Source organism: Marmota marmota, unplaced genomic scaffold (assembly GCF_001458135.2).
Source record: "Marmota marmota marmota unplaced genomic scaffold, marMar, whole genome shotgun sequence".
In the NCBI taxonomy this organism is placed as follows: domain Eukaryota; kingdom Metazoa; phylum Chordata; class Mammalia; order Rodentia; family Sciuridae; genus Marmota; species Marmota marmota.
The window spans coordinates 28573792-28593588 of NW_026000185.1; the positions used below are offsets into that span (position 1 = coordinate 28573792).

The 19797-nt window shown below is 49.1% G+C and overlaps 1 protein-coding gene across 3 annotated transcripts in view; it reads right to left on the reverse strand.

The window, feature by feature from the left end:
* Positions 1 to 19797, reverse strand: part of Cux1 (cut like homeobox 1) — a 328005-nt gene that overhangs the window by 128577 nt on the left and 179631 nt on the right. For all 3 annotated transcript variants that reach the window (XM_048789985.1, XM_048789984.1, XM_048789983.1), the window contains one exon: positions 18134 to 18212. In XM_048789985.1, the coding sequence (XP_048645942.1) occupies positions 18134 to 18212 (79 nt within the window). The remainder of the gene's footprint in view (positions 1 to 18133; positions 18213 to 19797) is intronic.

Below are 19797 nucleotides of genomic sequence, written 5' to 3' on the forward strand. Positions count from 1 at the left end.
GAGCCAGCCTGGGAAGGTGGCTCAGGCCCCTCAGATGGGCTTTCCCCCATGACAGCTAGGACCAATAGTATTTAAAAAAATTAAGCCCTCACACTGCAGGCCCTTCCCCAAGGTTCCTGTCAACATTTCCAGCCGGTTCTTTTCAAGTAGACAGGACCCACTGTGTTGGCTCCAAAGGGAAAAAATAGCTTCTGTGCAATTTAGCCAGGAATCGGGGACATATGAAAATAAGTCACGTGTTATCAAGTGAATGGCAACTAGACCTTGAGACAAATTTTCAGAGTGTTGTACTGTAAATGAAAATTCTGCTAATCTCCTAATTACTCACTGTGGCATCTACATTTGACTTAACCTATTAGAGGTCAATGCCTGAGTAGCAACGCCAGTCACTGAACAGGGAACAAACTGAATGTTCAGCTCCAAACTTCACCGCAGTTGAAGACTAACTGCTGACGGCATTTGAATACTGTTTTGGGATATGTAAAAGGCGTTGCTAAAGTAGCTCTTAGGCTTAATTTTTATTACTTGTGTTAAAGAACAGCTAATTTACCACATGACAATATAATGACTCTAGCATGTTTGGGCTGGAGACCAAAACAATGAATTTCAGCCAAACCCCAACCTGCATGTTAATCTGGGGAAATCATAGCTTTTTGTCTCGTTAATGATTTCCAATGCCATTTAACCCCCTAAATGTATCGTTAGGTCTTCTTCTGCATGTCACAAGCCTCCGATCTCAGTAGCATGGTTAGGAAACGTCTGGAGCAGGTGAGAACACATCCATCGTAAAGAGGACTGTGCAGACCCCCGAGGCCCTGTCCCCCAGCCTCCTCCAACTCCACGCAGTTTGCCACCAGTTCCATCCGCCTGATGTGACTAACTTGCAAAGTGTTTTACAGTCACCTGACGATCAGTTCCTGAAATGCTCTGAGGCCCCCTGTGCAGCACAGGTCTCAACATAATCATAACCACCACCAATGCCGTCACCTGTATTCATTCAGTGCCTTTGCTAGGGACACATACCATGATTTCATTGATTCTGCCATCTTGGGCAGAAGCTGGGGAGGGCCCTGCAATGTCAGGTGCTGGCATCTCCCCCAGGGACAGGGGAGGAATGAAGCCAGCCAGGCAAACAGGTACGCAAAGCTCTAATTAGGAATTCTGCTTCCCGAGCCAGCAGCCAGCTCAATCACACTGCCTCTCCAAGTACTAATTTAACAAGCATTTCCGAAGCGACTCTGCTCTGGGCAAGGCCTGAGTTAGGCTCTGGGATAGACGCTTGGCCAAGTCAGCAGGAACCAGCCCACAGCAGGTAGATCAGGTGCAGAAATAACAAAGGCAAGGCAAGAGCACCCCACTGAAGGCAGGGGAACCCAGCAGCAGCCCCAATAGGGTTCCTTCTAGGAAGAGGTGACACCTGGGCACCCCCTCCCCTCGTAGGCACACAGAACTTGGGCCCACGGGGGCTGCGGGCTCAGATGCAGCAGGCAGAGGAGCAGGGAGTGTGAAGTGCCAGGCTTAATGGCCGATGGCTGATGTGCATTCTATGATGTCAGCACTGTCCTGGCCACCAAGGGGACATGGTGGTGAGCAGCTCTGTCCTGGGGGCTGGGGATGCATCTCAGTGGTAGAGCATGTACCTAGCTCATGTGAGATTCTGGGCGGGGAAGCTTGACATTCTAGTGAAGTGAGAGAGACAGACAGGAAGCAAAACCAACAAGACAAAAGACCTCCATGTACTACTACCAGGTGTGCAGGAAGGAAGTGGAGCTGGATGTGTGTCACTGGGGAGGGGTGGGGTTCTGGAAGGTGGGCTGGAAGGCTCCAGGCTCCAAGGAGATGAGCCGGGAAGGAGAGCTGGTGCTGAGGAGGAGCTTGTTGAAAAAGATTCACACTAAGCAGAGACAGCGGCCAGTGCAAAGGCCCTGTGGTTAGTGTGAGTGTGGCACATTCAAGGCACAGAGGGAGCCAGGGTGGCTGCTGTGGAGGGAGTGATACAGGAAAAGTGGTCAGAGGGAGGAGGCCTGTGGACAAGGATGTAAAGAAAAACATGATCACAATGAGAAGAGAACTAGAAGATGTGAAGCAGTGCCAGAATGAACCAGAATGAACCCTGGGGCCAAAAAACGCAATGTCTGAGGAACCCGGAGACCCAGCAGGGAAGTCACGGCAGGAGATGGGTGGCTCGCAGGGTAAGGCGCCGGGCACAAGGAGACAGCGTGGGACTCTAGACCACAGAAGGGCTGGTTGGCTTTCCGCTGGCAAAGTAGTTAGGAGTTTTAAGTTTAAAGATGAGCGCCATAATTTTCTTTAACAAAAGCCACGTGTTCCAAATTAGCTACCCTGTTCTCAGATGGCAAATGGCTTTCACATCAGTGATATGCTGCCTGACAATGATGAAAAACCAACACAATGTCTCCAAAGTAAAAACAATGCTTTAATCCTCAATGGGAAAAAGTCGCTTCTTGGAGGAAACTCAAGCTATAGTGACGACAGTTCAAGAGCAGATTTTGGAAACGCTCCCATCATCGTGTCCCCCTATGTGAAAAGGCGATGTCATCCTCAATTAACTGTCCCATGCCCCATGCTGCACCTGGGAGAGGGCAGCACAGTGGTTCAGTGTGGGCTGGACGTCCCGTGTGTGCCCGGACAAGCCACTCACTTCAGGGTGGCCTAATAACTTGCCGAGATGGTGAGGCTGTGGTGGGGACTCACAGGGACAGCTGCCCAGCACAGGAAGCGCTCAGCACTCAGTAAGTGCTACCTGCTGTCTTCCAACTCAAACCTGACTAGACATTTGCCAAAGAGGCTTCAAACCATTTATCACTAATATAAAACCGCAGCAGCTTAGCAATAAAAAGTAAAATGAAAATGTAAGAGTTTCGACAAGTAACTTTTCCTAACTGTACACAAGTTTTGAAAATATGAATCAAGTTGAAACCAAAGCCAATAATGAACTTCTTTGGGTTGGACCTACTTGTCTTTGGGAGTTATCTTTTCAGGCCTTTATAACAAAATCCACAAAACCTGGAGACTCCGTTTCTAGTCACAACTGATTCCTGGCCCTGGACTTGCCCTCTGGCCACCAACAACCAGAAAGCCGGGCAAAACCCAGGAAAGAACGCGTGACCGACAGAGCAGGACTGTGGCCTGAATGAAGTGACCGAGAGCCTCAGCCACCAGCTGTCGGCCAGGAAGTGCTTTCTGAACAGCTGCTACTGGAGGGGACCAGGACAACCCAGCAGCTCTCCCTGGACGAGAGGCAGAGCAGGTTAGAAGCTGCGACATGGGAATGTGCGGGGCACAGCACCAAGAAGGAGGGATGTGTCCCCAGGAGGTGATCCCGTGCTACAGCTGAGGTGCACACACCTGGGGGGATCCTAGGCTGAGCAAAGAACCACGAGGAAAGTCTAAGCTGAAAACTTCTAGAACTTGAGGCCTCGGAGACTGGGGAGTTCAACAGAGCCAGGGGGAGGGGCTTTCGACGGCGCAGGGTGCTCAGTAAGGACACCAGAGGGCCCCCTAGAATGGGGGCCTCCGAACCTCAAAGGGTGGCCCAGAATTACCACAGACGGCCAAAACCAAGCCTTAGGACCATCAAGCTGACCTGCGCTACCCAAACCTGAGCACTGTCACTAAGAGACAATGAAATCCAGACAGTCAACACAGCAGTGCCCAGCATCCAACTGAAAATGACCAGATGTACAGAACAACAGGCAGTAACCGGGAACAGGCTAGTGGAACAGAACCCGGGGCGACCAGACAGGGGTACAGACAGACGCTTGCCAAAAGAAGTTCCAAATCATTAAAATAACAAATTAAAATAAGATAAGCAATAGCTCTGAACAGTTAGAAGGAAAAATTGAATATCAGAGAAAATGAAAATTTATTGGTTGAGTTTCAACAAATACCTTTTCCTAATTCATATACAAGTTGCAAAAATACAAATCCAATCACCCTAAAGTAACCACTAAAATTAAATCCAGAGTGACAGCTCATAACCTAACTGGGGAGACAAAATTTAAAAAGCACTCAATCTAGACTTTGGAGACCATGACTAGCACAGTTGTTATAAGCATGCCAAGGATGGAAATAAAAATATGAATTTGTATTTAAATGGAATTTAAATAAAAAAATTATTTAAAAATTTAAATAAAATTAAGTTTAAATAAAAATTTTATTTAAATGGAATTCTAAACTTGAAATACAAAAATCTTAATAAAAATTGATTAAATTGACTAATAATAGATCAGGAATGTAGGTGGGGGAAAAAACAGTGAATTCAGACAGTTATACAAGCTGTTTGAATAGAAGTACAAAAAGATTAAATACCAATAAGCACATGGAGTTGCTGAAAACAAGAATAAAAACGTACAATCTTGTCAAGCAGAGAAAAGATGATTAATTATGTTCAGGAAAAAGAAAAAAAAATAGCTGGAGATCTCCCGACAGAAATAGTTACAAAAACGGAAACCACCAGCTATTTTATACCCAACAAACATGTCCTTTCAGATGAGGGCAAGGTAGAGATTCCTCTTTCCCAGCTGAACAAAAGCGGACGAATTCCCTGGCGGGGCACCTGCAGCACCTGGCTCACGTTAAAGGACTCCGCAGACTGAAGGGGAACGAGGCCAGGTGGGGCCTGGGTCTCCACAGAGGCTCGGAAAACACGGGAAATAGGAAATATAGGGGTAAAGATAAAGCACTATTTTCTCACTTGAATTTCCTTAAAAGATAGATGACTAAAGTAAAAGTAGTAATAATGCACTGTAGGGTTGTGAGATATATAAAAGTAAAATGAGTCACAACAGGTAAGGACAGAGATGGAGCAAATGAAGGTCTGCTGCAAAATTCATCTAATTTAAAATTCACTAAATTTCCTTTAATGCTGTATGTACACGAGGTGGTGAAATATTTTTTGAAGAAATAATGTGATAAGTTAAACATGGCTACTCTGTACCCCAAAGTAACCACTAAAACTAAGAGTTACTTCGGCTAACACGGTGAATGGGAAGATACAATCAAAACGTGCTCTACCAAAGGAAAGAAGGAAAACTATAAGGACAACAGCACGGGGGGGGGGGGACAGACGGAGTGAGAGGGAAGACTTCATCTCAGCCACAGCCAGCTGCATCAAGTGGTCTAACTCTCCAGGCAGAGGCAGGCAGGCAGGCAGGATGGGTCTGTAAGGCAGGGCGTGACTGTTTACAAGAGATGTGACGTAATGTCAAGACACAGGTTAATAGTAAAGGGTCAGAGATAGATGCAACATGGAACACGCATCAAAAGAAAGCTGGCATGCCTGAGATAAAATCCGACCCAGAAACTTCAGGACAAGGAACACGAGGTGATATGAAGATCGCCACATCAACCCAGAAGAATCAAGTCAGCGAGCAGACACGATGACCCTAAAGGTGTCTACAGCTCAAAACATGGCTTCAAAATCCATGAATCTAAAGCAGACAGAATTTATAGGGGAAAAAGAAAAGCCCACAATAGTGGTCAAAGACTTCAGAACTTCTTTCCCATCAATAAATAACACAGTTGGATACAAAATCATCATGGATACAAAAGACTCAAAGAAAACCATCCAGCGACTCCGCCTGATTTTGACACAGTACTCACTCAACACCACAGAACATGCTTTCTTCAAGCGCACACAGAGTACCAACAGAGAACAATTACGAAACAAGTTTTGATAAATTTTAAAGAGCAAAATTCCTGTAAAACATATTCTCTGATCACAATGGAATAAAGAATGCCCCCAAGCCCCCATTCTAACAGAAAAATAGAAAAGCTGGGCACAGCAGCACTTGCCTGTAATCTCAGCAATATGGGAGGCTGAGGCAGGAGGATCTCTAAATCAAGGACAGGTGTAGCAAGTTAGCAAGACACTGTTGCAAATAAAATTAAAAAGGCTGGGGGTGTGGCTCAGTGGTAGAGTTCTGCCTCGCACGTGTGTGGCCCTGGGTTCCTCCCGGGTGGGGGTGGGGAAGAGCAAATTAAATCCTAAGTAAGCAGAAATGAGCAGATGGGAACAGAACACAGTAGGACTGAAAACAAGGGAAAAAGAAATCAGAGCACACAGAAGCAGGGTTTTTGTTGAATATGACTTCTTTTTTTAAATTAGTGCATTATAATCAGCATAACAGCAGGATTCACCATGCCATATTCCTATGTGCACATCACAATTTGAATCTGTGCTGCGACTGAACCCAGAAACATTCTGACTCTGAGCCACATGGCCAGGCAGTTTGCAAAAAAAAAAAAAAAAAAAAAATTTAAAGCCTGTACAGGGTCTTGGTATATTGGCCCTGGCTGGCTTCAAATTTGTGATCCTCTTGTCTCAGCCTCCTGAATAGCTGGGATTACAAGCATGTGCCACCATGGCTGGCAAGAGCTTCGAGCCAGGCCAATGAAGGGAAAAAAATAAGGTGGTGTCACAGATCCCAAGACCAGGAAATGAAAGAAGGGACATCACCACACATTCCATAGATAAAGATGACAAAATTTGATAATATGATGCCAATACATTTGCTAATTCAGAGAAAACTTTAAAAAAATTTCCTACTTACCAAAACTGACTCAAGAAGAAATAAAAACAGTCTATGTGTCAATAGTCTTATATATGATAGTGACAGTCCTATAAATGTTAACGAAGGTAAATTTGAAATTAAAAATGTTGCAACAAAATCCAAGGCCTACATAGCTTAAAAGTTGAACTAGAGAAGTTTCCAAAGAGACAGCAGCCGTCCCACACGGCCTTTTCAGCAACTGGACAAGGGGAGCACATCCCAACGCATTTTACGAGTCCAGCACTTCCTGGTCAATAAAGGCAATAAAAGGGGAAAAAAACCTGTAAAACTACAGTTTTACATTGCTCATGGATTTAAAGGCAAAAATCCTTAGTAAAATATTAGCAAACGAATTCCAGCAAAATTTACAAAACATAATATCATCATAACCAGGTCACCATTGAAGAGAATAAAGGGAAAAAATTACATGATCTCACAGACATGGGAAAAATATGACAAGATTCAATGACACCCATTCATGAGAAAAGACACTCAGCAAGGGAGAAATGGAGGAGGGTTTCCTCGACCTACAGAGGGCATCCAGAAGGAAATCTACAGCTCAGGGGTGCTTCCCTGAGAGGCCTCAGCCCCCCTCCCCACGCCATGCTGCACTTAGGCGGCCAGCGCAAAAGAGCAAGAAAAGAGACTAGCGCACTGCCCCAGAGACTGGGAGTCCCCCAGGAAGACGGACGCCGAAGCCCAGAACACTGCTGGCCAGCAGGACCTGAGGTGGACAAGACTCTCCACCCAACAGTTGGGTGCCCTTCAAGGGCAGATGGAATATTCTAGAAAGAATGTCTTAGGAAAATTACAAAAATCCCACAAACTTCTAGAACTAATAAGTGAGTATAAAATGATGAGAGATACAAAATTAAGCAAAAATTTATTACATGTCCCTATAAAAGCAACAAACAATTGAAAAATAAATATAAAGAAGATGGCATTTACTATCTATTGATCAAGAGCATGCCCTACCAAGGGACAGTGTTCACACCGTGCACCAGGTGTTAATTCACCTGTAACAGTGTGTTAAACGGTGAATCAACGCAGAGAGAAACGGACAGGACCTAAACACATGTACCACGTTTGGGTGGGAAAGATCCATGGTTCTCAATTTTCCTCTAGCTGAGCTACAAATATGGTGGATTCCTGATCAAAATCAAGGAAGGTGCATGTGCAAACACTGACAGGCCAGACCAACAACCCGAAACTCAGGGAGCCAAAAAAAAAATTGAAAAAGACAATCAAAGATGAAGGACTTACGTTATCAGATTGAGTGCTGAGTGGAAAGCCACCGCCATCAGCACAGTGTGACGCTGCAGAAGGACAGACGCACAGACCAGTGACACAAGGCAGTGTCCACACCTGACCTCACACCACACACGGAGTTAACTCAGAAAACACCAGAGCCCTGAAGGTGAAGACGACTACACAATGATCTAAAACACACAGGAAGGAGGGAAAATAACCGTGACCTTGGGGCAGGCAACCGATCCTCCAAACGTAAAGAAAACAAGAAACAACAACAAAAATAATGTATTAAAAAAACTTCAAATAACTGAGAGAGAATATATGCAATAAATATATGTAACAGCAGATTTCTATTTAGACTATATATTAAAAATTTATAACTGAATAAGACAATAACCCTTTAAAAATGGGCAAACAGGGCTGGGTTGTGGCTCAGTGGTAGTGCGCTCGCCTGGCATGTGTGAGGCACTGGGCTTGATCCTCAGCACCACACAAAAATAAAATAAAGGTATTGTGTGTTCACCTACAACTAAAAAAATAAATATTTTTTTAAAAAATGGGCAAAACTGAAAACATTCTAAATGAAGATCTATGAATGATCAAAAACACACGAAAAACTACTCAGCATCATTAGTTGTTTGGAAAATATGAATTAAAACTGTAATAAAATACTCTCACCAGTGTGAGCTAATACCTCAGGAAGGAGAAGACGTGTCGCAGCTGGACTCGCCTGTTCCTTGTGGAGGGACACAAAGTCACACCACTCTGGAAAACAGCGTGACATCTCTTCCCTTCCCCTTTCTCCTGGTGGTACTGGGATTGAACCGGGTGCTCTACCACTGAGCCCACCTGCAGCGCTTTCTAAAATTCTATTTTGAGGCAGGGTCTTGCTAAGTCACTGAGGCCAGCTTTGAATTTGTGATCCTCCTGCCTCGGCCTCCCCAGTAGCTGAGATTAGGAGTGGCTGGCGCCCAGCACAGCGCGGCATCTCTCACAAGCTCAGGGGCAGCTACCCTTTGCGGGAGCGGTCCTGAGGTATTGGCCTGGAAGCAATGAAGGGTGTCCACGTGACAGCGCAGACTGGCTAGCTGTGCTGATCTGTAATAACCATAAACCTGGAACAAGATGCATGGATGAGCCACCGCTGCACGTGCAGACAGAGAACCAGCTGGCGGCAGCAGGGGGAAAGGCCATGGCCACCATGACAGGTGAGGCCCGAGCCAAGCCCAGGCTGCAGCACCCGTCGGGCTCCACTCACGCTGGTGCAGCAGGACCAGCAGCAGGACACCTGCCAGCCCAGGGCAGGAGGGACCCCAGGCTGGGCGCTGTGGCCGGCCCGCGCGGCGTTGAGTAGGCCAGGGGTGTTGTTCCCACGCTTTTCATTGGTGGTGGGGCGTGGGGGTCCCCCCATCATGAGTGGGGAGCATCAGTGTACAGGTTCCATTTAGATGAGGCTGCAGGAAGGACAAAGCCACCCACACTCACATAACAAGACCACGGCTGCTGTGGCTCGGAGTTATAAGGGCACTTGAAAGACGACAGAGTGTCCTTTGCCTTGACTATGAGAGTCCCACGGTGTCACACTACACACTATGGGAAATGGGCGTGTCGTGTCACATGTGAACTCTCTCTCATCAAGTTGACCTGGGCTTTTCAGAGCTGGGCTGTAGTTCAGTGGATCGAACCTTCTCAGCACGCCCAAGGCCTGGGCTTGACCCCAGCACCACTGAATGAACCAAAATACACACATGTGAGGTAATTTTCACAGAGCTAGAAAGCCTTTTGCATTGCTCATAAGATAATTCTAATCCCCTTTCCCTGTCACACAGCCTTTTACTCTAGGCTGGTCTGTACCGTGTCTGACACTGCTCTAGCTACACAGCCTGGGGCTGCGAAACCAGCACTTCTACTCCTGCAGCACATGAGCAAAAGCAATTTGGAGATCAGACTGGTCTGACTGCCCGGCCAATGGACAGGAGGCAGAGGGCATGTGGGCCAGGCAGGCGAGGGACAAGGGCAGTGGCGGCTGAAGTGATGGGAAGGGTGTGCATGGGGACACTCCTGGAAGCTGTGTCACTGGGACTTATCCCCAGGCTGCCTATCAGGTGAGTGGAGAAAAAGGAACCCAGGCTATGGCCTGCAGGTGTGGCCAAAGCCACTGCCCAAATGAGGCGCTGCTGCCTGTCCCCGGCAGGCCTGGCTCTGGCCGGGCAGGCGGGGGCTGCGGGAGGACAGGGGATGTGAGGGGCTTGGTCTCGTGTGGCGAGGACTGAAAAGCCCTTCCCGGCTGCAAAGAGAGCCTGGGGGCACCAGGGCTGCCCCTGCCATCAGCCCTGGTGATCCTGGCCCTCTGAGCCATCGGGTGATGACATCACAGTGCGGCAGACGCTCCTTCTCGCCAGGGCACTCTAGGCTAATGTAATCATACGATTACATAATTAACCCAGCTGTCTCATTAAGAAAATCAACTGGAATTCAGGGCATAATTAGTCACACAGCAATTAGCATGCTGATGAAAGCTGTCTCGATACCGCGGCCAGGACCACCGGCCACGGCCCGGGGGACGAAGCTCCGTGCCTCGGCACGGGCACCCAGGAAGGAGTCCCAGGCCCCACGGAGGGCGCTCCCGTGCTCTGCCCTGGTGAGGCCAGGGTCGGCAGGAGCGGGCAGCGGGAGGACCCTGGAAAGGGCAGCGTGCAGAGCTGTGGCAGGAACAGGACTCACTCTGCCGCTTCCACTCCGTCACCCGTGCCTGCGGCCAACTCCTGGTGGCCTCCGGGAGAGCGTGCTGACCCCAAGAGGGTGGCCAGGCTCCTCCATCTGGTTTCCATTCCCCCAGGTGCTAGGGCAAAGCATGACTGTCCTTGTCCCCTGAGGCAGCTGCAGGCCCAGGCCAGGACCCCCAGGTAAGGCAGGTGGCAGCCCAATGTCTCCTACAACCCCAAGCCTTGCTCCCTGCCCACAGCCCATGTTCTCCTCCTGTCCAGTTGTACAGGCGTCTGTGAGGATTCTCTCTCTCTCTTTTTAAAACAGATACGACATTTTTTATACCTCTGTTTATTCGTTTTTATGTGGTGCTGAGAATCGAACCCAGGGCCTCGCACATTCGAGGCAAGCACTCACTGAGCCACAGCCCAGGCCCTGTGGCAGATTCTTAATGAAGTGAGTGGAGACACCCTCTGAAGGCAAAGTGGACATTTCCTGCGGGGATCCTGCCCATCTCAGTCCCCTGGCGTCAGAGCACTCCTGAAGGGGCTGTGGGCACCCACCCTGGTTTGCCAACACTAGGGGACCTGGAATACATGGACTGGAGTGCCCTCTGGAATCAGGATGGGAGAGTCCCATTTCTGCAGCCTTTTGAGAAGGTCTCCAGGGCACCCTGATTGGAATCTGGGTACAGAATCCCAGGGGTGTTCCTACCTCAGCCACAGGATTTCATCACCCTTCCCAGTAGCTGTGCTATGGGACCTGGGCAAGGGCAGACGGGAAAGAAAGAAGAATGAAAGGGATGGGTTTCTAATTTTAACCTGTAAAGTGTCCTCGCTGAGAGTAACACCCTCAAAGGACCATCTTGCTATTTTGTTCTCGTAGAAAAGCATCAAAAAGCAGTTCTCAGTAGGGACACCATTCCACGCTACCTCTGGGTCCTCAAATGCTGGGCCAGGAGGGATCCTCCCAGGGAGAAGAGCCTTTCTCAATGCAAATCAAAACCTCCACCAGCACCCAGGAACATGGACCTCAGAGCAGGTTCTGAGAACACTGTGGCCTACAAATGGAATCCTCTTAGCCAGTTCTCTTTTAATAAAAAAGGGTTTCCCAGGCTGGGGGTTTGGCTCAGTGGCAGAGCACTCGCCCAGCACACACAAGGCCCCGAGTTCCATCCCCAGCACCACCAAAAAGGTGGGGCGGGGGGAGTAAAAAATCTGAGGACTTCTGAAAACCTGAGACTGTCCATCTCCATCTCCTAAGCACAGGCCAGAATCCTCTGGATAATCAAGGAAGACCAGTCAGTGGTGACACCCTGGGTTCAAGCAGTGTCTCATGAGTTGATGAATATTTTGTGTCACTGGTAAAGTGCTTCCTAATTCTTAAATCTTAGAATAAACCCTTGCAGGCGCTGCCTTTGCATGCCAAGGGTTTGTGTCTGGAGGAACGAAGTGACGTTTGCGAGGGGCCACAGGGAGGCCAGGAGGCACACTCGCTGCAGATTCTCCCAGCAAGCTTCGCAACCCGGCGCAGCAGGTGCAATCTGCAGCACCAACATGCGGTGGCGGCTCCGCCAACTTTGTGTCTTTCTCTCCTGCCTAGGAACTCTAAAAAATACACCACTGAGATGTTTCTGAGACAGAAATGTCACTCATGTCTTATACAAATTTATAAGTATCCTACAAAAAGTCAGCTGGCCACAAGCTAATCTATAATACATAACAAGAGCCATTCAGAAACTTGGATTGCAAGTTGATTATTTTCTAATTGTGCTACTCCCTCTGAACTCTAGAAATAAATATAGACCCACGGTAAAAAAAAAAAAAAATCTGAAGACATCAGGAGCCAGGGCAAGTTGCCTGTGTGGGGCTAATGGCCAGTGAGTGGAGTGTGCCTGCCACCATGATCCTGCTTAGAACCCAGTAAAATTCCATCCATGCCAGAACCTTTAAAAGGAGGTCATTCCAGAATATTTTCAGCTATCCGAGAGGGTCACGCTTTAAGAGTAGAGACATTTATTTCTTGTATCATGCCAGTAAGGCTATTTTTACCTAAAAATTCAACTGTGGAATATTGTCTCAAAGGCACAGAATACTATGTTCCCACCTGCATGTGGCACTCTAGGGAGACCCGAGCCAAGTCTCATCTGCATTTGTATCTTGTTGGGTGTGTGGTCCAGGGGCTGGTGCGTGGTGAGAGTAAGTGTGAAGGTCACTTCAGACCTTTCCTTGCACACAGGGGATCACGTGGTCTGACATGGAGGGTGCTGACCTCCTGATCAGGGAGCCAGCTGCAGGGGATGCCCCACATAGGGGCACCGCCTCACCCAGGGAGCCTACTGGTCATGATGTTGTCAGACAGCTATGAGGCTCTTCCTCATTATCAAGTTCACAAACATAAATCTCAATTAGGGCATATTAAAATAAAAAAGTAAGGGTATGCAAGCTCGCAGTAACCTGCACATACTGATGGCAGGCATAAAATACAGGCTGCCAGCGAGGAGACAGACAGACGAGCCTTCTGAAGTCGGGAAGTAGAATCGGAACTCTCCTTGTGAATCTAAACCTGACACTGCCCTCTCACACCGGGGCTGTGGCACTGACAGCAAAGGCCAAGTTCAAGTGAGCAATGAGAAGAGAATCAGCAACAGGAGATGTATTCTCCACATTTTTTGCTGGTCTTCCAGGTAGAACCTGGCCAACAAGTACAGTTTTTTGGATGAGGTAACAGCACTGCCTTAGCTACGTCCTGAGACAGCTGTCTTGACCGATTTCCCTAATATCCGGTCTGGGCAGTCAGTACATCCCCCCACCTACGTACAGCCAAGATCCGTTTCCTTCTCTCTAACTTCACCTCCACCACTGAAACCAAGCACCCCACCCTCCCTCTGCCGGTCTCCCATGTCACCTCGCCGCACTCCTTTCTAATCTCTTGTCCAAACTGGTGTGGGATGATCCAGTCAAGGCACAGCTCGGATCAAACCACGTCCTGCTTTAAACCTGGCACTGGCTTCTGCTGGAAGGTGTCCAGCGCTTTCACTAACCGACCATCCGCACAGCAGGGGATCAGGAGTGTCCCCCACCCCGCTGTGGCAAGTGATATGCTGCAGCCTGTGGCTCTCAGGGGCCTCTCCTCCTGTGTTCTCCCCATGTGCCAGGTCCTCCTGTGCAGGCTCCGCACGCCGTAGCTCTCTCTGGGCCGTGTTTGGTGCCCACTCCTCAGTGGCTGCTCCTGGCTCCACCCTCCTTATTCAGCCCTCTCTCCTGGGTGGCCTTTGCCAGCTGTGCCTTCTCACACCTAAAATTCAGCAATTGTTTGTGTAATTATGTTGTTTTTTCCAGCACTGGGAATTGAACCCAGAGTCACTTTATCACTGAGCCACATCCCCTGTCCTTTTTATTTGTCCAGACAGGGTCTGACTAAGCTGCCCAGGCTGGCCTGGAACTAGAGATCCCCCTGCTTCAGCCTCTTGGGTAACTGAACTTCAGGTGTGTGCCACCGTGCGGGGGTGTAATTACTTACTGATGCTCACACTCCTGCCAGACTCTAAGGTACTTGAGGGCAGGAGCCTAGCTGGCTGCTGCTGTGTCTCTGCGGTGCAACCCCAGTGACACCAGGGAGACGAGGGTCATGGCACTTTGGAAGAAGAATGTGGTGTGGCTAAAGGAGGATATTTCCCCAAAAATGTCTGACAAAATATTCTCAAAACTGATTAATAAATGAGGATTGATCTGGTGGCAAATGACAAAGACCAGAAATACCAATCTCAACCATCTTGACTGTCAGGACAAGGACTGTACAACGCTCTATGTATCTAAACGTTACCCGGAACACTAAGGAGATCACGGAAACACCGGATGGGGAAGGTGCAGAGAGAGGAGCCAAGTCACGCATCACGTCAACTCAGCTTTCTCCCTGGGACCAGCTGAGCAGGCCATGGAAGGGGAGTGGCAGGAGGGCAGTGGGCAGGCGGAGGGAGATCCCATGCTCAGGCTTAGGAGGCGGGATGCCAGCAGGATGGCTGTTCACTGAATGCTGATGCTGGACACGGAGCACTGGCCACAGAACCAAAGGCCTCGGAGGGCATGTGCTGGCTGGACGAGCCCGAGTGCCAAGGGCCATGTAAACGTCCACGTGGGCATGTCATCCTCTCAGAGGGACTCCAAGGCTGCACAGGGCTCAGAGCTATCAGCTGCTACAGCAATGGAGGGTGCGTCTGGCTCCCTCACAACTGGTATCGCCTAGTGCTCCTCAGGGCTAGGCGCGCCCTCAGGGGAGTGCCCACCTCCAGAATGCGGCTCAGGCAGTCAGGTGAAGCCGCGCCAGACGACTCCAGAGCACGCTGGAAGGAAGGTGTGGTCACTAACTTATGCATTCGCTTGACAAATACTGGAACAGACAAGAGGGACATGATGAGGGATAGGACCATGCTGCCTCAGCACTGTCGGGTGTTCATGGGGGGGGTGCATTCTGAGAAATGTGTCCTTAGAGTCTGGACACAAGACAGAGCATGAACACAAACGAAGACAGCCAGGACGTCACCTGCTGATTGATTCTTACAGGGCCACCGTTAGGTATGTGGCCCATCACTGAACAACATGTCACTTATGCAGCCTGTGAATATAGTTGCAATAGTGGTGAATACAGGGTCTTGGGCTCAGTGTGTGTGTGTGTGTGTGTGTGTGTGTGAGAGAGAGAGAGAGAGAGAGAGAGAGAGAGAGAGAGAGAGACATGTATTGGGGTGGGTTAGGCTAGACCTGGGGGATCAGGGCACACTGTGTCAGAGAGCACAGTCGTGTGGAGATGTAAGGCGGGACAGGCGGGCGATGGGAGGAGGGCAGAGCGACTCAAGTTCTGGCCTGACTGCAGAGTGCGGGGAGGAGCTGGGATGGGAGCAGAAACGGGATCGAGACACATTCTTGGTGGAATGGCCAAGACTTTGTGACCGAGTGCCCTGGCACGAACAGCTGAGGGCAGGAGGTGCTGCTCAATAGAAAAGGGTGCTGGAAGGGGATGGCTTCTGTGGGCCACACAGGGTAAGTGCAGGTGCCCGCTGTTGTGCCAGCGGAAAGCTCAGGAGGCAGCTGGACCTACAGGCCAACGTTCAGGAGTGAGAGCTAGATCAGAGGTAAAGCTGCAGTCACTAGGGTGACCCTGTGAACCTGACACTGCGGACTCTGGTGGGAGGAACGCTTTCGGCCCGCTGACAGGTTCGCTGCTCACCTTGTCGCACCTGCTCGTGACCCAGATGCTGGGCAAGAGCAATAAAGCAAAGCCCTGTTCTCCCTCTAGTGGGGTCAACAGAGAAGAAACAAGAAACAATAAGATTTGGGAAAGGAGGCAAGCGGCGGCTGATTGGTCAGGTCTCTGCCAATCCCTGGCTGCGTAGGTCTGGAGCTCCGCCCCTTCCTGGGGCAGCTGCCCGCTCTGCCTGGGCTGCTGGAGCCCAGCCACATGGCACATAGCTGAAATACCTGTCAGCTTCCTCCAGTTTCCTGAGATAACATGAGTTGCTGCCTCTTGTAACCTGGAGAGCTTAACACACCCACAGCGCTTCTGGGTTCCATGGGGCTGACAGCCAGAGCACAAGATAGTCAGACACCTTGACCCCACCTAGCGTGTGGCGGTCAGTAAATGCAAGGCTATTGACCAGGCCCTTCCTGTAAGCCTTAGCCACAAATGACTTCATCTGAACAAAAAGCCAACTTCAGAACAGGTAGAGCGCTCTGGACACCCTTCCTGCTCTTTAAGTGCTTTGTCAGATGGGTCAGACCACAGCATCTGTGGGAAGTACCTGGGAGGTGGAGGCAAAAATGACCTATGTGGAATGCAGATATATTTTGATTGACTCTATTATTATAGGAAAACTCCAATCTTATTTAGTTCTACCATCTAATTCTCCAGCCTCAAATGATAATTAGGAAGATCACTGATGTAGGAAAAATGCTTATGGTATGATATTAAATGAAAAGAGCAGAATGTACATCTAGAGCCACATTGTGATCAAAATTCTATGAAGTTCATATACAGAAACGAGCAAGGCCTGATTGGGCAAAGCACACGGGGTAAGGAAAACTGTCTTTTTGTATTCTATGGGAAATTAAGGCACAAAGTAACTAAAGACAAAGGAATCTAACACGATCATTATGTGGCTGCTCCGTTAGGAAAGTTTATGAGGGAAACCCAGTACAAAGGAGAATAGGTTTTTTAGAAAACAACAGCTTTGGCAAAGACGAACTGAGTCAGCCTCCTTGCACTAAGTCCCCAAGATGACAGACACCAAGTTCTTGGCGGGAACACAAACTTGAGAGACCCTGCTGTGAGGACAGGAGCTGGTGGGAATGGGATGGAACAGAACCCATGCATGTGGGCAGGAGGAGCCGACAGAACACTCAAAGAAGCAAGTCTGAAAATAGAAAATTGAACTGATCAAAGTCCAGGCTGCAGTTTTCTTGTAAATTCTTGAGTCAGTGTGGAAATGACATTCTGGGATGTCACCTTACACCTAAGAAAACAAAAATGGTGTCCACCCATCTACTGACACCCGAGGAACAGAGCACCCTGGGTACTGAAGAGCCCATCTACAGTGAAGGGGGCACCTTGTAAGCTCTGGTCAGTCTTCAGGAAACCCCTAGTCAAATACAAACTTTGGCAGAAAATCCTAAGGCCAGAATTTACAAGAGTGCAATGGGTTCCTCAGATGACAAAAGATGAGAACAGAGAAAAGCATTCCTGGCTGTCCCCCCAACCTGCTCCACTCTACAGACAAGAAAACAGAGATCCAAGCAGGAAAAGGAGTATAATCAAGATCTAATAAGAACATGGTGTGAGACTCGGTCTACTCTCTCCTGTCCAAAATGCTTTCACCTGTCCCTTGTTTGTTGTGGCTTCTATTAACCTAAGCTCAAGGGAAGACAGCAGACATCATGGTAGACATGAAGTGGGACATGTACAGGTGCCGATGGCATTCAGGGAGTTACTGGTACAGCTTCCATCAAGGGGAAGGTGGCGGTAACTGGTTTCCTTGTCACACATATGTGGTTCCTAATTTTCTGATTAAAGTGTCTCCAGGAGTGAGGTGGGACCCACATGATCATGTCCACCACCCCCTAAGTAGGTCTAAGTCACCTGGGAGCCGAGAAATCACAAACAGAATTGCAGGCTCAAGGCACTGAAATCTGCCTCACTTTTCTAAAATAAGGACTTGGGAACCTTCACCTCTTAGAATAACTAACAAGTATTATTTATATTTTAACCTTTATCTCCTTTAAAAGAGTTATAGCTAAGGGGACTGTCAGCTTTGACCCTCCAATGGAGACTGGCCAGAGGTCCTTGATCCTGGATGATCCAGAGAGAGGGGCCACTCCTCAGGTCCCTTAGGCAGCACCAGCACACACAGGGAGGTGGCATGTCTGCTGTCTGCTAGGTGCAGCCTTCTGCACCCAGAATTCACAGCTGCATCCAGTGGTCACGCGCAGGGATTCACGTGTGGAAAATCCGGCTCCTAGGACTCCCTGGTTTTCCTGAGGAACTGGCGCTGCCCGAGACCTGCAATTCCCCAGATCCCATGTCCTGTCAGTGGGCTGCAGGGCCAGGCTTACCTGGAACGTCGATCAGTCTCTTGTAGACATTCAAGAAGGCCGCCTCAGCCTCTTTGCTTCTTTTACTCAGTGCATCAATCTGAAAGGGAAGGAAGGAAAAGACAAAGAGCTCAAAATTTGTCAAGAGGAAATTTAAAAGTCATTCTGCATCTTGTGAGTCCCCACAGCAGATGGAAGTGAGATTCTCCTTGCAGACACTTTTCCACCAGCCTCAGCCTCTTAGAGCAAGTACCCGCAGCCTCCCGGGAGGAGGCAGTCCCCAGGGGCCAGGACCTGAGGGTAATGGGCAGGGCTGAGGAGGCACTGGGTGGGGCTTCCTACGCGGGCCCTTCAGGTCTCTGTCCTCCGTGTCCAAGCACAGACACAGCTGTGACTGGGGCAGGGCAACAACTGCCTGGGAGCTCAGGGGCTGGAGAGGGAAACAGGCAGGCCAACAAGCTAACCTCTGCCAGGGCAGAGCCGTGGGGACACAGAGAAGGGGACACCAAGGGAAGTCGGGGACTTCTGACCAGAGTCCTCAGGAACAAGTCACCAGGGCGGAAAGGTGGAACCATGAGTCAAAGGGCAAGAACACAAACAGGGCACTTCTCAAACTGGGTATTCAGAGATCCTCCTTAAGAATTTTATGTCAGCCAAGGACACCCTCCTAGTGCCCGTGCACATGTGGAGTTATGTGTTCTATCTTAGGACCCTCTCGTGTCCGACTGTGTTCCAGCCACAGGACTGGTTAAGAACCCACAGACAGGGCTGTGATGTGCCACGGAACATGGGGGATCAGCCTGTATTTGATGGGGAACACAGACACAGCTTAGGCCATGAGCGAGGTTCTGACGGTGGCCAGGGCCAATGTGTCCCTGGAACGGACCCAGATGCACTCATTTTCCCCAGTGCAGGCTTCTATTGGTCAAAGAAAGTGAGGTAGGAAACCCCGAAGTGTATGGGACAGGCACCCAGAGTCCCGCAACCCCTGGGTCACCTTGTTTAGTGTTTAGCTCATGTACAATCACTGGGACAGCAGATCACTTTTTATACCTGAAGCATGCAAGACTTTACATGCACAAAGTTCACAATGACTCGGGAAAAGGACACCAAATCACATCCTCCTCCTGTCCCCTTGTAGAACTACGCTCTCTGCCTCAGATGTTGTTAAAGAGGCAGGGCCTGTGGCTTAATTACAGAGCCTTTTTCTGAACCAACCCGCAGTCTGCTAGGGGCGGCGAGGCCACCTGATTAAGGAGGGTGAGCAGCTGAGGGGCAGGAGGTGCCTGCACACGGGGTCTGGGGAAATCTCACAGCAGAGGCGGCAGCAAAAGCCCTGCCAGTGCCCCCCACGCTCTGCCTCGAATGCCAATCCAGATTAGGTGTTTAGAACTCAGACCCCTGTTTTTCTCCCATGAAACAAGATTGTGATTCAGGTGTCTGGTGAGGTGGGGTTCACGTCAGGACTTTTAATACAAGACAGGTCTCTCTGTATTTTGAACAAAAATCTGTCCCCTTTGACTAGTAGCATTCACACTTATGGTATAATTGGAAAAATATTTAAAAATTAGAGAAGGAAATTATACTTATTTCTTTCACTGGTGTGTTTTCAATGTTTTTCTAATAAAAATCAAGTTGCATGAAACTCAAGCACCTAGGAAGACTCTAGAGAGAACGTGGATCAG